Raw genomic sequence first — 16,034 nt, forward strand, 5'->3', positions numbered from 1 at the left:
CTCCTAAGTTGCCCTCATTGTAATCATTGCCGCCGTAGATCATTATGCCACCCAAGAGCTGTCCATTAATAGCTACTTGCTAAGATAGAGCTAATCGAACAAATGTAAACAGACAGCATAATATAAGATAACACGAACGACATGCGCGTCGGCCAGCGACACACCAGTAACTTCTTTCCCCCCCCCTCCCGCCGACGATCGGTCCGCCGCGACGTTCGACGAACGTCGGCCAGATTATGCGACGCGACGACGACAAACGAGAATAACATCGCCCCGATACAGCGCGCGCCGCCCGCCACCACCGCCGCGAACCGATCCTGACGCCCGGGTTTTTGCCTTTTTAAAGTATCACGGAAACGAGACACGCGGCGGGCGCGCGCGTGCCGCCAACCCGACGCAATCGAGGCGCTCGCGTTTTTCAGCTGCCGATAAAACACGCAGCGCGCTCACGCGAAAACTCCACGCCGCACCAGACACCACAAGTGCGTCGCACGGCCACTTCCCCGCTGCTGCTGCTGTGTCGTGATGTTCCTACGTTACTGCTGCTGTTCTACTGCTTATGCTGCCCGTCCGCCCCGCCCGGCTGCTGCTGACTTCCCGACTACGATCGTGAATGACCTGCACGCCCTCATCCCGCACGCCGCCGTCCTCTCCTCCGCGCACGATGCAGACAGCAGGCGCCGAGCGTGCAGTGTACGTGGGTCGATGTGCCCGTTGCGCTCGTGCGTGGTGCGTGCGTCGCGGCGTCTTCGCTTCACGAGTTTGCAGCATCACGCAGCCAGTAGCGCAGAGCGTTCAATAGTAGCTTAGCAGTAGTCACAACGCCCAGTAGTAGTAGCAGCACAACATCCAGACAATACAAGCACAATAGCAAGCAGCCAGCACGGCAGCCAGCCAGCAGCAGCAGCACAGCAAGCAGCCACAATAGCAAGCAGTAGTAGCACTCAGCAGCAAAGTAGTAGCATAAACACAGCAATCTATAGCAGCTTCAAGTAGCCATCAGCAGTACGCGTCGTAGCAGCCGTAGCAGCAGCCAGTACAGCAGTCGTAACAACAGTCAGCGCAGCAGCTATATAATATTATAGTTGACACAAGCAGCAGCAGCATCCATATAGCAGCACGTAGCAGTAGCAGAGCAGTGCATACACGCAGTCCGTACAGCACAGCAACAGCCAGCGCAGCAGCAGCACAGCAGCCAGCAGCAGCACACAAGTACAGCAGCCAGTAGCCAGTAGCGATATAAAGTGCATCAGCAGCACGTAGAGTAAAACTCTCTCTCTCTCTCTCTCTCTCTCTCTCTCTCTCTCTCTCTCTCTCTCTCTCTCTCTCTCTCTATATATATATATATATATCCCACAATGTCATCATTGATGAGCGAGCAGCCACGACCCTGGATGTTATTCCGAATTCAGTGTAAACTGTGACACAAACAGCAAACTATGTGAACATAGATTCTCGTCACTGTATTGTTTGGGCTCTTCTGCCATTAGTATATATATACGTATATATATATATATATATATATTCATAGCACTTCAAGTACTGCTGCCAGCTATTATCACGTGCTTCTCATCACCTAGTATTATAATTTTGCAGTGTCTGTGTTTTCTGTTTCAATGATTTTTGCACTAATGTAATGTAATAAAGCATATGCCAAAATCTTGGCAAAGTGTGAGGCTTACATGCGGTTACGGCATCTGACTTTACCATCAGCATTAACCGAACGGAGCCCGACGACTAAACAGAAGGGGTTTCCAGCAAGTCAACACCAACATATGGTCACCAACTTGATAGGCAGAACTAGCACATTTTCCATCAACGGCAGCTGCAATTTGTCATTGTCGTTTTCACTCGATTCCGCCTGTCAAAAAACTGTCGACCAAGTGCTGAAAAAAATGGAACTGATATTTTGTCCTGATGGTAATAATTGCAACAAGCGTGCTCAGCTCACGAGTAGACACGGCAGCTGGCATGACATCTGATTGGGCTATTATAGCATAGTGGTGACATCTGGTGTAGGAATATAGCTATTAACTAATGAAAAAATATTTTATATTGGATTTATCAACTATTTATAACATAAAAAAATTCAATATTATACTGTGTGAGAAGTATAGTACCCAGTCAGGCACCCAGTAAGAGCTGCAACCACGGAATGCAGCTCATTTATTCATTAGGCTTTTAATCGACTTTCAAACTATTGTTTTGCGAGCCACAAAAAAACATAACTCCCTCAGTCAGCGTGGGGTAGACCGTCCATACCTTTTAGCCCATCTACCTCGCATCATCTTCATGCGTAAAAAAAAAGAAGTTAATAATTGACGGAAAAAAACTAACGAAACCTCATCGCAGTATAACGGTCAGATGACTACGTATTACTGCACGGTGGCGCCACCCAGTGTGCTTTCCCGGGGGAATTTTGTTAATTTATTTTGGCATCGTAGTAAATGGGACAGCGCTGTAAAAACTGAGGTTATTAGAGCTTACATGGCTGTAGAAGGACTGCGCGATACTTTCCTGCGCTACATTATTTAAAACCAATTTCTATTACAAAGCGAGCATCCCTCTCATATCTCAGCAGGTCTCAACTTTCCAGATTTCCATCTATCAATGCACATCCAGAACATCTTAGGTAGGATAATTCACCGAACACTTCTCTGCACAAAGACAGCGGTTCCCAGGATGCTAACCCACCTTATTACCTTAATCGCTAAGTTAATAACTGAATGGAATCAAGTGACGAGCCGATCAAACCCTAATATGGCCCTACAGTGGACCTGCATCCTGCATAAATGGTCCATGCCTCTGTCCACATGCCCACCTCCTTCAACATCGTGTTGTAAACTCGCAACAGATCCTCGTCGATTTAAAACCAAGAACTAAAATAAGATAATCTACATCCGCTAGTACGTGCGACTATACGTTGCTATAATTTTTCCATATTCCGCATGTTTAAGCAATGACTTCGAAATCAGTCCTTTTCTATCATGCGGTGTCAACTCGCAACAGCTCCTCGTAGATTTAAGACAACGCCAAAAACAGCGGCATTAAACACAACGGAGAGCAGGGTATTAGCCAGGAATGAGTATTGTGGGAGTGCAAAAAAAATATTTGGGAGTGCAATTTTTTTGTATTGTGTGTCTTTAGATCAATATTTTAGGCCGTGCTACACATTTTTGGCCGTGCAGTTTCAAAACTGACCGTGCAAATCACGGCTGCACGACTCGCTGGCTAATACGGAAAAGGAAAAAAAGACACGGGGAATCGCCTACTCTCGTCGCTACCTCAACCGATGCACATGACTCACCCGGCACTAAAGATGGACCTCCACCACCAGCGGTAGTCCTCCGTCGACAGCTGGAAGTAGGTGAGCGCGATCGAGACGCACATCGTGACGCTGATGAGGATGCCGAAGACGACGAACAGGACTCCGTACAACGTGTACTGCTCGCGACCCCACACCGTCGCGAAGATGTAGTACAGCTCCACCGAGATGGCACTGTGTGCGGAGCAAGAAACGATCGCTGACGCTCGACAGTCGGTCGTGAGGCGCAATGGCGGGGGGGGGGGGAGATCTGGAGGTAGATCTAGTCGTGAGGCGCGGTGGTGGCAGGGGGAGGGGAGGTCCAATCGTGAGGTGTGGTGGCGGCAGGGGGAGGAGGGAGGGGAGGTCCAATCGTGAGGCGTGGTAGCGGCAGGGGGAGGAGGGAGGGGAGGTCCAATCGTGAGGCGTGGTAGCGGGGCAAGGAGGGGCAGACCCAGTCGTGAGACGTGGTGGCAGGGGGAGGGGCATATCCAGTCATGAGGTACAATGGTGGGAGGGGCATATCCAGTCATGAGGTACAATGGTGGGAGGGGCAGATCGTCGCCAGTCGTAAGGTTGGAACCCGCCCACCCATCCACTCTCTTGTGAGTGCAAGTCAGGAGCTCGCTGCCAGAAACATCGTAAGTAGTTACGACATCATGAGTATAAAGTGTCATAAGATTTTATGTGAACTTCTAAAGTTATGACAGTTCACATTTATGAAGGTTATAACTATTCATGTTTCTGACTACAGGCACCTGATTTCGATATGTGGCAAAAACTAGTCTTGGTTGAAATGGAATTAAAAATATAAATTACCTATTGAGATGCTTAGGTTTACTATGATATTTCTCTAAAAACATGTGGGGTGTCAATGCAAGCCCACATTGCTTTGCATTCACTGGACCCTCCCTTCTAGAATACCTGGATGTACCCCTGCATAAGAATTTATATTGTCTAGAATTCCGGGGTCTGTTGTCAGCGACACTCTGTATAGTTATGACATCACACGTTAGGACATTTTGGAGTCGTGACAGCCATAAGTCTAAAATGACATTTCTGACAATGGGGCCCTGACCTATTTAGCATGACAGGAATACTGACTAAGAAGCCATTGAGATGGAAATATAGACAAAAACTGGTATTCATCGGTAGGGTAAGACACGAGCTAGCAAACTTTACTAAAACTGCCTACAGTGCCCAGGGAAAAAATAAAATTTATTTTTCGGGGGCTACTTTTCAAGCTCGCGTGCATAAAAATAGCACTCTAAAATTTGGTTTGCATTGAACTCTATGCAAATTTACGGGGGCTCTTTTTTGAATTTCCGGGGCTCTTTTTTGCATTTCGGGGGCTAAATCGCCCCGAGCCCCCGTGTATTTTTTTCCCTAACAGTGCCTCTATAGGTTATTATATCAATCCGAACCTTTAAAGTATTGTTTAAAATAATTACATTGCAGATTACATATACGATTATTGAAGAAAGGCTAGGAATGACTTGATAGCTGACATACAAGGAAAAAGAGATTCATGAGCAATACTGCTTATATATAATTACAGCCGCCATGTCTAACAGAACCCTCTTGCAGAACACACAGCAAACTTGGCTTACTGATGATCACCTCACAAAAATAGCAGCTTTGCAAATGAATTAAAAAACCCAATCATATTATGAAGTATATGTAGTATATGTAGTATACCTGAACGGCAAGAAGCCGCCAATCAACATGTGTGCAAACGCAGACCTGTACCAAGGAACCTCGGGTAGTTCACGTGGAATATTCTTCGTTCTGCACGGCGCATCAAAACCACCGGCGAAATTCTTCCCGAAAATGCCTCCGAGTACAGTTAGAGGATACCCGCCTGAAAATGTAGCACATAATTTAAACAAAGCAGTTACGTAGAAAGTAACAATTTTTGATAACAAATGGCTATGTTACATTCCACCACATACTAATATTATGAACAGCACACGCATGCACGCTCACACATATTTCTACACAGTAATACCGCGTGTTACGTAAGTAATGCGTTCCAGGAAAACGTTTGTAATATGAAAATCTATAATCTCGAGCATGTTTTCTAATTGACTTCCATTATATAATTGGGGAGGCGTTCCTATGGAAAACGTTTTAGGTAGAAGATGTACTAGCAGGGCAGTTATGAATGCAAGTAAACGTTTTTAGAAACTGCATCAGCTTCTAACATACCAAAGATCCACATGGCTCCGAGCAGAATAATCGTTGTTGCTGGCAGGGCTTGTGTGGAGTGGTATGCCCAGGCTACAGTGTTCTCAACACTCCATATCACAAAGAACGGCGCTAAAAATACAGCATCTATACCAGTCACGACTATCTACTGTCTTAATAGCACCAGGCATATTTCCCATACATAATTTCTTATTTTCTTTCGTATTCCATACTTTCCTCATCTTAATATTTCTCCATCATAATAAACCACTACTGCAATAAAAGTTTGATATAACAGTTGTATTGGTATATAAATAATTAGTGGCACAGAGTGACAGCGCTTATCTGATAATGAGCTGAGACAGAGGGAGACAGAGAAGGGGAGAGAGAGAACAAGAGAACGAGAGAGAGAGAGAGAGAGAGAGAGAGAGAGAGAGAGAGAAAGAGAGAGAGAGAGAGAGACGAAGAGGAGGAGGACGAGAGAGACGAGAGAGAGAGAGAGAAGATAGTGAAAGCGAGAGATAGAGGGAGAGGAGAGAGGGAGAGAGAAGAGAGAGGGAGAGAGAGAAAGGGAGAGAGAGGGAGGAGAGAGAGAGAAGAGATTTTGAGCTAAAAACATGTAAACAGCTTTGAATTTATGTTACAGATTTAATAAAAGGACAACTTACCACCAAAGAGGCATGTTGTCAGGTTGACGTTCCACACCCAGTTTTCACCATTCATTCTCTTATACATTCTAGATGACACATATCCTGCTATCCCTGGAAAACAATCAATTTGTATTTAAATACGTCCACACGTAGACGTGATTGTAAAAATACATCGGGAAAGCAGATGTACTCAGTCTGTAACACTACACGGCACATTCATATATGAAAAATTATAAAAATATATAAGATAATTATGTTCAGGTACATACGATACAAGTGCCGCATAGCGACAGGGCTCATCTGGTGTCTGGTGTTCTGCTGATAAATTCATTTGTGCATAGCAAGACGTCCTATACATACGTCATTTCTAACCCCAAAAAAACAACACTTCAAACTAGGTGTTAATAAAATTCGATAGATGGCGGGCCGCTATCAAAGCCATCGTTGCATCGGTCAGCAACAAGTATTGTAGCAATGCAGCCGTTCAGTGTGCCGACGAATTGCAAAAGCAGGAGCGAATAATTACCATATTATTACTATACATAACGTGCGTTCTATGGGTCAGGTAATAAGCGTACATTAAAAACCCCTTGCGAGGCACATCTGCCGCTCGTTAAAAATAGCTCAATGGTTGATACGAACCAGAGGCAGAAGCAGCTCCTGCAAGATTACAATTTAACAAGCAAATACGAATAGCAACATATCTCTAAACTAATTTCAGTTACAAGGTAGCGCCAGTGATTAGTGGACCGAATAAGACTCAAGAACAACGTACACACACTTGACGTCTATAATTGCGTGCCAAAATTTGATGAGAAAACTTAAGTCTGCGAAATCCGCAGCGCCCTCAGCTCCTGGGTAATTATGCAGTGCTAGTGACTGTATCCAACTAATTTCATAATGCTACACTACAGAATCTATATATAAATCATTGTCCATTATCTCCTAAGTAGAAGCGTGTTCAAGAAGAGTTATGTTAGTGGAATTTCACGATAAAATGGGAGCTTTCCACCCACCAGGGTACTCGCCACGCAGTTGAGAGAAAACAAATCCATGTAAACCCTCCTCCTTGAGGGTCAAAAGTGTATGCCGACACTTACTCTTCGGCATGTCAGCGGAAAAGTAAGCATTTCATGGTCCTTTCAATAAAGCCATAAAAGCTAGGTCACGCTGAAACAAAAAAGTTTTTTCAATCGCCTCCATCAAGACCATGTCCTCAGAAAATGTCTAAAATTTGCCTGTGCCCCATTTACGCTTGACCCGTGACCTCCAATTTCGGCACAGTGATGGCTTTTCCTACATTGAGCCTTATACAACCGGACTATCACGAGCCGTAAGGTCGAGCCTTTAAGATTTGTGCCGCCATTCTGCCATTTCCTCCCTATACCTTACAGTTAAGGAGGAATGTTCCCCTTCTTTGTAACTCTTGACCTTTGACCCTTTGACCCCCAGGCCTTCGACATCCCAACTCGTTTTGACGATCGCCCCTACATCCCCCAATATCGGGGACCGACAATAAGCGACGTTAAAATTTGTGCCCAACTGTTGACGCACGGACGGACGCACGCTCATGCGATTCTACAAGCTGCATCTGACTATGTCAGATGAGCTAAAAAACCAAGAAGCCTTCAATTGAATAAGTAAACTTACAAGAAGTGAAAGCGTAGAGTATCACGGAGGCGGTGTTCATTGATCCATGTTTGTGAACATTGAAAAGGCCACAAAGAGCCATCAGTAAGATGCCAGTTGCTAATGCCAAGAACTGAGCTCCTACACCTACAAATTCAACAACCATGATTACACACACGTGTCACCAAGCAATCCAACTACTTTTATAGTTTAGTTAAGTGTGTTTCCTTAACTTGTTTACTGTTGAACGTTTGCACAAACTTGAAGAAATATAATTATGATTTACATCACACTAATGTATGAAACTATTGCTTTTTTCTGTTGCTGAACAACAACAATAACACAAATTAAAACACGTATCAAACGTTGCTGATCAGTTAACCCTAACACAAGGCTGTATAAGGAAACCCATGTATAAGCAAACCCATGAAAATGAACAATTATGATCAATCACAACTAGCTGAACAATGAGTGTGTGTGGCTGCAGAGGGAGCCACGTTACCTAGGATAGAGCAGAAGAGTGACTTGTAGCGAGGGAAGCGGAACACATCGGTGTGAATCGTCTTCCAGCCGTTATCGTCCTGATCCAAGTCATCCAACTCTTCATCGTCCATGTTGTAGCGAGCAAAGTCATTCTTCAGCACTCTCGTCTAAAAAACACAACACAGACATTAGGGGGAGGTATGGGCATATCATTCAGGTGGTTAATCTAGCAATCAGTAAAATGCAGAGGGATCAGGTGATGAGATTATTATTTATAAAACTACCAATTTTAAATAGATTACACATTTTTACTACAGCTGATAATCTGACATTTGTGCTAGCATCAATGACGCACATTATCAAAGTCATTTAGCTATTATACACGTAGCATGCAAAATAACCATTTCATATAGAATGTTGTGGAAAATTAAAGCATTGTTGTTGGGCTGGCAAAAAAAGTTGTTAAAAAGCCATGTGCTGTGCAGTCAAACTAAGCCAGCACGGTTACATGATATAGACATCATTGTTAAAACAGCGGACAAACTACTGCTGCCAAAGTTTACAAGACCGATAGAATTACTGAGACTCACCAATATAATTACGACGAAACCGATTAGCAAAAAGACGAGAACCATCGAGTTAATGATCGACAGCCAGTGAATCTGGAAGAAACAAGAAACACATAATATCGCGCCGGGAACGCCTCACTAAAAAACACCTCAGCCTTGGTACTAGCAAAATTCTGATAGATGATACCATTCTATCTTTCTCAGAAATACCGAGCAACATAAAGTCAGTGTTTGGAATATTTATGTATTCTTGTAAGTCAGTATTGCAATGCTTGCAGAACAGCAAATCTACAATAAGGCTAACATGTCTTAGAACACTCGTACATCGTTACATTCATCACCAATGTGAGCAATGATTGAAGTTTTCTTGATGATTTCTCATTGTTAGTTATTTGTTCATGTCACGTGATGAAAAGATTATAAACTAGTTCCCTGTGTCAACACTTTGTTGATAGTAATTTGTGTAACGTAATGGAGACAGGGGTGCCACTATATAACCACTTACGTCACAGAATCATATGCACTTTTGTCAGAAATAGATGCACCTATGTCTGTGGTGCTACTTAAACAACTGTCATGACATTGAAGAATGTAGCTGCATTATTTGCTATTTTATATACTATAGCAGCATAAATCCTTCGCAAACTTAATCCAAGTTACTGTAATAAGTAGCCTATATCAGATAATAGGTGAGATTATATTTCAATGCATGTTTTCAGATTTTGGATGTATTTAAGAGATGATTACTTTAGTGTAAGCCACATCAGCTGGTACTCGTAGGGTATAGGTTTTACTCATATAGGAAGTACTCTGAATTACACGGCCCCGAAACACATTAGTTCAATTTAGTTGTGGTTCAAAAATAACAAACGACCTTCATAACTACACCTAAAAGATTATAGCAGCATGTGCTGACATGCTCAAACGGCCATCAACTACCATAGACAAACTGATAATCAGGTAATTTAACCTGATACCACAATGCACACAGTTGGATAACATATTTTCAGTTGCACAGCTAATACACAATATGTACCTCGAGTGTTTTAGGGAAAAATCTATTATCGCTCAGTCGCTTGGCTCTCTGCTCATACGGTAAACTGAAAAATGCAAACACAAATCTATTATTCAACGGTTAGATACAAAACCAAACTCTATATTATGAATGTGAAGATAATAAATAAAAATGATTAAAGTAGAGTGTCGCAACCTAACAGGCAGGGGACAGAGATTCCACCTTCACGTAGACACACTTGATGTTTGTCAAGGTAAGAACAGTATTGAGAAGACGATATGTAACTGAAAACATTTATCAATGCTTTCAGGTTAGTGTGGAGTTGTAACATCGCCAACTCGCAAAGTGAACTGGTTCTTCAAGCTACAGCCTTCACATCCATCAGGTCTTAATGACAAACGAGCTTAACTGCTTAGATTTCTAATAATCAAACCATTGATTTGAATGACTCTAGTTGCTGGTTAGCTTCTCCCTTTCCCCAGCTGTATGCAGAATAATAATACCAGTGCAAATTTAGATGGCAACCTTGATAAAACAAACATGGCTACCTTGGTAAATTTCCAAATGAACAACCTACATCTATATTTTAATAATTGGACTATATAGGTTATTATTCAACAAGTAGATTTCTAATACATAAAGCTAAGTATCTGAACATGGGCAAGACCAGGACTATGAAACACTGAATAATAAATTATTGGGTCATAAGAGACACATATGAATGCATGGCTACATTTATAGAGCATTAAACCACAACCATTAATATTTTGCAACATCACAAAATGAAATATAAAACAAGACAATTCTACTGAATCATCTTATCAACTCCAGAGATGTCACCAATTGAATATCAAGTCCTTCCTGTATGAATGTGTGAAAGGAAAGTTACTAAGGAACCAAGCAGTATTGACAGGGCTTTGTAGCCAGTCAAATACTGAGACATGTTCAACATAACCGGATAAATACACATAGAGGACTTACTCTGTTTTAAACCATTTAACACTGTATGTAAATGTGACATTTATTGAGCCATGAATATCCTCATCCATTTTCACAGGCTGGTGCTCTTTCGTTGAAACATTAACCGCTATGATCTGAAAGATTTTTTTTAAATACACTTATTAATTCCTCTGGAAAATATTAGCTCTTATAGTACAATTATAAAGTACGACTTAAATTCTTAAGTTAATCTACAAAGACAGAAGAACGAACAAGCAGGTAACAAAATACCCACATAATTTTACACTAATCGATTTATGCCACATCTTCAAAGCTCATAAATGCGTTATGTAATTCAATTAATGTAGCTGGTAAGGCAATTAACAAATGTAATCAATATATAATTACAGTATTTTTGCCAAACTACCATAACGGTCAGTGACATTACAAGCTCAACGCATAGCATGGATGAAGGAGATAGATGTATCACATCTCACGCACCTGATCTCCATTGTATTCGATATTAAAATGCAAGTGCACCCACAAGTACACCTCATGGTGATGAGGAAGGAAGCTTCCCTCCTCCAATCTCCCTATGAAGCCACGCAGAGGAAGCTGATCTGAAAAGCACAAGCGATTACAAAAACCTGTTCACTGTAGTCTAACATGTTACACGTCTCTACATGTGAATCGCCACACTATTCTACATATATAATTATATATATATATATATTTGTTTATTTATTTATACTTTTATATAGGAAATGAAGGTCAGATGTCAATACTGAAGAAAGCTCTTACTAAAGAAACCAGCACTCACCTATAGCAAATTCAAAGTAGTAGAGATCCTCTATGGCTGATCTCAGCTGCTGTACATCAGCTTCCTTTAGCACTACTTTGCACAGTGTCTTTCTCTCTTCGTCTTCTACAAATTGTAAAGAAACATGGTAAGATAAACTAATCAGTTTCCATTATATCACCACAACAGTGAAAAAAATACAAGGGGGCTCGGGGCGATTTAGCCCCCGAAATGCCAAAAAGAGCCACGGAAATGCCAACAAGAGCCCCCGTAAATTTGAATGTAGAGTTCAATGCAAACCAAATTTTAGAGTGCTATTTTCATCCACGCGAGCTTGAAAAGTAGCCCCCGAAAAATAAATTTTATTTTTTCCCTGCACCACAAGAATATAAATAAAGGTTGGCTGCTTTATTGTGCTTAGAATTCTATAGGTAACATACTTGCGAATTCAAATCAATTTCAAATTTCTATCAAATTACTGACTCTTTATTGTGGTTCCTCTTACTTTTAAATAGAATTTCGTATAAGGACACCGCCATACGATCTCCATCCAACACCTCTCCCAGAGATAGACTCTTGTGCTCTATCTGCAAAGACAACATAAAGGAGTTATTCGAATATATATAGAATAGTCCCAAAATATTGAAACAACAATTATTTAACATTTCTCATAATACTTGCAAGTACGATGGATCATACGTCCTGTTTAAACTTTTATATCACATTGCAAGGAGCTCACCTGTCATTATCTCACAACTCACCTGGGATATGTTATGAAAATGCATACGTATCACCAGAAAAGATTATTTCCTGTCCTGATACACCTCTCCCTTAAGATAAACCCTACTGAACCATATACAATATATATTTAAATGTAGCAATCGTTATAATCTCACCTTTTCAGGTCTGCAGACAGGCAGTGAATAATAGTGGTATGTCTCATGAGGGTTGAAATATGGCCCTACTTTGTTGACATACATTACAATCTGCAAATAATATTCAATTTAAATACTAAAATTTAATATAAAAAATGCAACATGCATATATAGGTGAGGTGAAATATACTATAACACATCTATACAGATTGAAAAAAAAATTGGACTTGTGTAGCTCAATCTTTTTAGGATGGTTTAGTATGGATGAAATTATATGAAGGCATCATGTGCACCTTGTATATTAATTAACAACAAAGTTCATAGATTAGTATCAATTGAATATTTTTGTAAGGTAAAATATTATATATAAATATATATATATATAATTTAATTTACTAATTACACGTTTTTATTATTATTGTGAAATAGAAAGTGTTGTTCAACATGTATGTTAAATTAATTTGAACGTGTATGTGTAATTAATTACCACAAATATGTAGCAAAATTTTGCACAGCTAGAGATAATGCATGATTGCTCTTCCGTTCTGTGTAGCCTAATTAAATTACAACGGTCGAGAGAAATTAAATTAAGAGATTCAAGCAGTGCTGGTGCCACCTACTGTAACATTACAATCATGGTATTTAGCCATCGAAATCCTTCCACAACACTGTGCAAGTATACAGTAGATTGATCCAAAGTCCTTTTGCACAAGGTGCCGAAATGCGGCACTTATGTAATGACGGCAGCATGGAATCAGTCAAGGCATACAGCTTAATGACAGCAGTGTGGGTAAACATTGTACTGTATTAGTGTCAATGTGATATGGTCTAGCCTGCTTCTCTACGTAATTAAATATCTGTGCTTGATGGATAAACAATTAAAATAGCCATTTTCTTTGCCGCGGTAGTGAAGTGAGGTGTTTTCTGCTAGTTATTAATCCAGTCAATCTGAAGAATGGGAAAGGTGCATTTTCCATCCTTTTTAGTAAACAAGTGGAAACAAGTGAAAACCAATCAAAATTATTAAATACTGTTTATAATAAATAAGATTTCATTATAACAAGCATAAATTGGTGGTCCCAATGACCTCAATATAAAGGGATTTGCATGTAGTCTAATTTTGCTACAAACAAGAAGGAAAATAAAGAAATGCGTAAAAGATTTATATCCTGTTTGCTTAGTTTTATTGATTGATTGTTGCACAAAAAGAGACATGATGATGATAATGCTGATTGTGACAATGATAATGATGATGTGGTGGTGGTGATGATTTTGATGGAGATGATGATGATGATGGTAATTATGATGACGATGATGATGATGATGACGACGACGACGACGAGTGTTGATGGTGATCATGAATTCATGATTGTGATAAAGATGGTGATGATGATGATCATGGTGGTGAAGATGGCGATGACAGTGATGATGGTTAATTAACTACAATGCAACATGTAGAGAAATTTTTTTCCGGAAAACTTTGTAAATATTCTCAAAAATCAAGACTGGTTGTAGCTTTAAGTCACATGGCAAATGAACAGAAAATGTTAAACAGTCTTTCTGGACATGATACTCCATGAATACAGTGTTCAGTTCTTGCTTGGTCTTCCTTTCTTAAGTTTGTGACCTTCCAGGTCCTGGTGCTTCAGCAGTTGATACTGAGTCTGATACATCTCATCACACACTGGGCACTTGTGGTGGCTGGCCTTGTTCCGATTGGCATCTCACATTTGGCACGTACTCCACCATGGATCAGTTTGATGTGTTTCTCTTCATCGGTTTTGCTGGTGAAGATATATCTGAAAGTACAGAAAAGACAAGAGTGGATCAGTTTCTTGCTGTGCAGCATGTATGATCTGGAAGATAAACGATTTGTACCAAGAGCAAACTGTTAGGGGATGAAAATTAGCTAATGAAAAAATTAGACTTCAGAGCTAGACCTACCTGCAGTGAGTGCAACTGTTAGCTTCAAAGTTCTTCAAGTGCTTATCCGGGCTTCTAAAGACCAAGGATCTTTCCAACTGGTGAAGCGTCTTGTAATGGCCCGGGTGCTCAGGTCGGGGGTTATTGGTGGGAACAGCCACTTGTCACCACTTGGTATCTTCCACACTTTCGAAACCCTGATTTCATCTTCTCTGCACTCACATGTGGCATCTCCACAGCTGCCCATGCGGAAGCACACAAAACCACTTCTCCTGTCCATATGTTTGGAAAGGAACTTCCACTCTTCAAGGATGTCGGACAGTGAGGATCCGCGCGATGCCGGCTGGGGCGCGCGGCGCGGGAAATGGATCAACATTTTTCGGAAATGCTGAAAGCTTACGGCGGGCATTGAACCCCCTCCCCCCCAGCGTACGGTTTGTACGCTGACGAAAATGTTGATAATTGTGAACGACCCCTTACTCACAGCTTAGCTGTTGGTGTGAAAACATAGATGTCATCTGACATATATATACATTGTACCATAAAATAATTTACAATAACAAATTATAAATATCTTATGGAAAATATCGGCTTTTGTAATTTTTCTAATGTATTATGAATGCTTCTTGTTTTTGCTGCCTCTATAATTTTAATACATTTTGTTTTTTAACTTATTGTTGCTATGGAAATATACATGCACACACGCACGCACACACAATCAGCAATAACACAAGTTCAATGTATTCGCAGATGTGTAACCCAGCCAAACCCAGCCAATGCCTGCTGTCATCCGAATGCTCAAGTATTTCACATAACAGTGCAAATTTGCGTGTGACTGTCACTACACAAAAGCCTAAAACCATGTCTGACATTTGAAGCTCGATCTCCATATTATACATAGTGTCAGTGCAAGTCGGATATCCAACATATGCTTCAAAGCAATTGGTTATACCAAATGGTGTAAAATTTAATGAGATTCGTTAAATAAAACACGAGTAAACTAAGGCACGCAATTTATGAATTTTCATGTTTTGAGTGTGTCATTCTCTTCTCTAATTCAATTCATTAACTCCTGATGATGTCATGTTACTGATAGTGATACAGGGTGCAAAATTAACGGAAGACCAGATACAAATATTCCCTGATTTACTGTCGGACTCCCTGCTTTGACATATGCATGAGTCCGTGTCACAGACTCCCTGAAAATTCAGCCATACTAATACTAGTAATAGTTCGTCCCGGAGCACCGCCTTGCAGAATCACCGTATTTTTTCAGCCAATGTCCAAAGAAAATTTGGCACACGTGCAACTGCATGAATCTTAAAAATAAGCACATGCGTTATTGTTAATATTAATAATGATAATAATAATATCTTCAATTTTGAACCTCAGACTGCGGACTCCCTCTTTTTGAGGGTAGGTAGTCCGTTGGTAGTAGTAGTAGTACTACTACTACTACTACTAGTACTAGGTAAGTATAAATAATAAAATACTAAGTACTATGTTAATTATTATTAATATTAGTATATAAATTATAACTAATTCATTATTTAGTAGGTACCGTAATTAATGCTCATAGGGTCTATGTCCCCCAGGGTACTGCCGGAACGTACCCTGGGTACGGTCCGGTATACCGGAACGTACCCTGGTCACTATTTGGT

General features: G+C 40.8%; 1 protein-coding gene across 3 annotated transcripts in view; it reads right to left on the bottom strand.

Annotated features, from left to right (window-relative positions):
- LOC106810509 (transmembrane 9 superfamily member 1-like) overlaps positions 1–16,034 on the bottom strand; it is a 61,458-nt gene that overhangs the window by 43,726 nt on the left and 1,698 nt on the right. For 2 of the 3 annotated variants that reach the window (XM_014813887.1, XM_014813889.1), the window contains exons 2-14: positions 12,472–12,561; positions 12,081–12,162; positions 11,597–11,701; positions 11,278–11,396; positions 10,819–10,931; positions 9,859–9,922; positions 8,844–8,915; positions 8,273–8,420; positions 7,792–7,917; positions 6,160–6,252; positions 5,513–5,623; positions 5,003–5,165; positions 3,308–3,499 (exon numbers count right to left, since the gene is read on the bottom strand). In XM_014813887.1, the coding sequence (XP_014669373.1) occupies positions 3,308–3,499; positions 5,003–5,165; positions 5,513–5,623; positions 6,160–6,252; positions 7,792–7,917; positions 8,273–8,420; positions 8,844–8,915; positions 9,859–9,922; positions 10,819–10,931; positions 11,278–11,396; positions 11,597–11,701; positions 12,081–12,162; positions 12,472–12,561 (1,478 nt within the window). Of the gene's footprint in view, positions 1–3,307; positions 3,500–5,002; positions 5,166–5,512; positions 5,624–6,159; positions 6,253–7,791; positions 7,918–8,272; positions 8,421–8,843; positions 8,916–9,858; positions 9,923–10,818; positions 10,932–11,277; positions 11,397–11,596; positions 11,702–12,080; positions 12,163–12,471; positions 12,562–13,070; positions 13,152–16,034 lie in introns of those variants that run through there. The other variant, XM_014813888.1, reaches the window with a different exon arrangement.

Source organism: Priapulus caudatus, unplaced genomic scaffold, assembly GCF_000485595.1.
Source record: "Priapulus caudatus unplaced genomic scaffold, Priapulus_caudatus-5.0.1 Scaffold447, whole genome shotgun sequence".
Classification (NCBI taxonomy): Eukaryota; Metazoa; Priapulida; class Priapulimorpha; order Priapulimorphida; family Priapulidae; genus Priapulus; species Priapulus caudatus.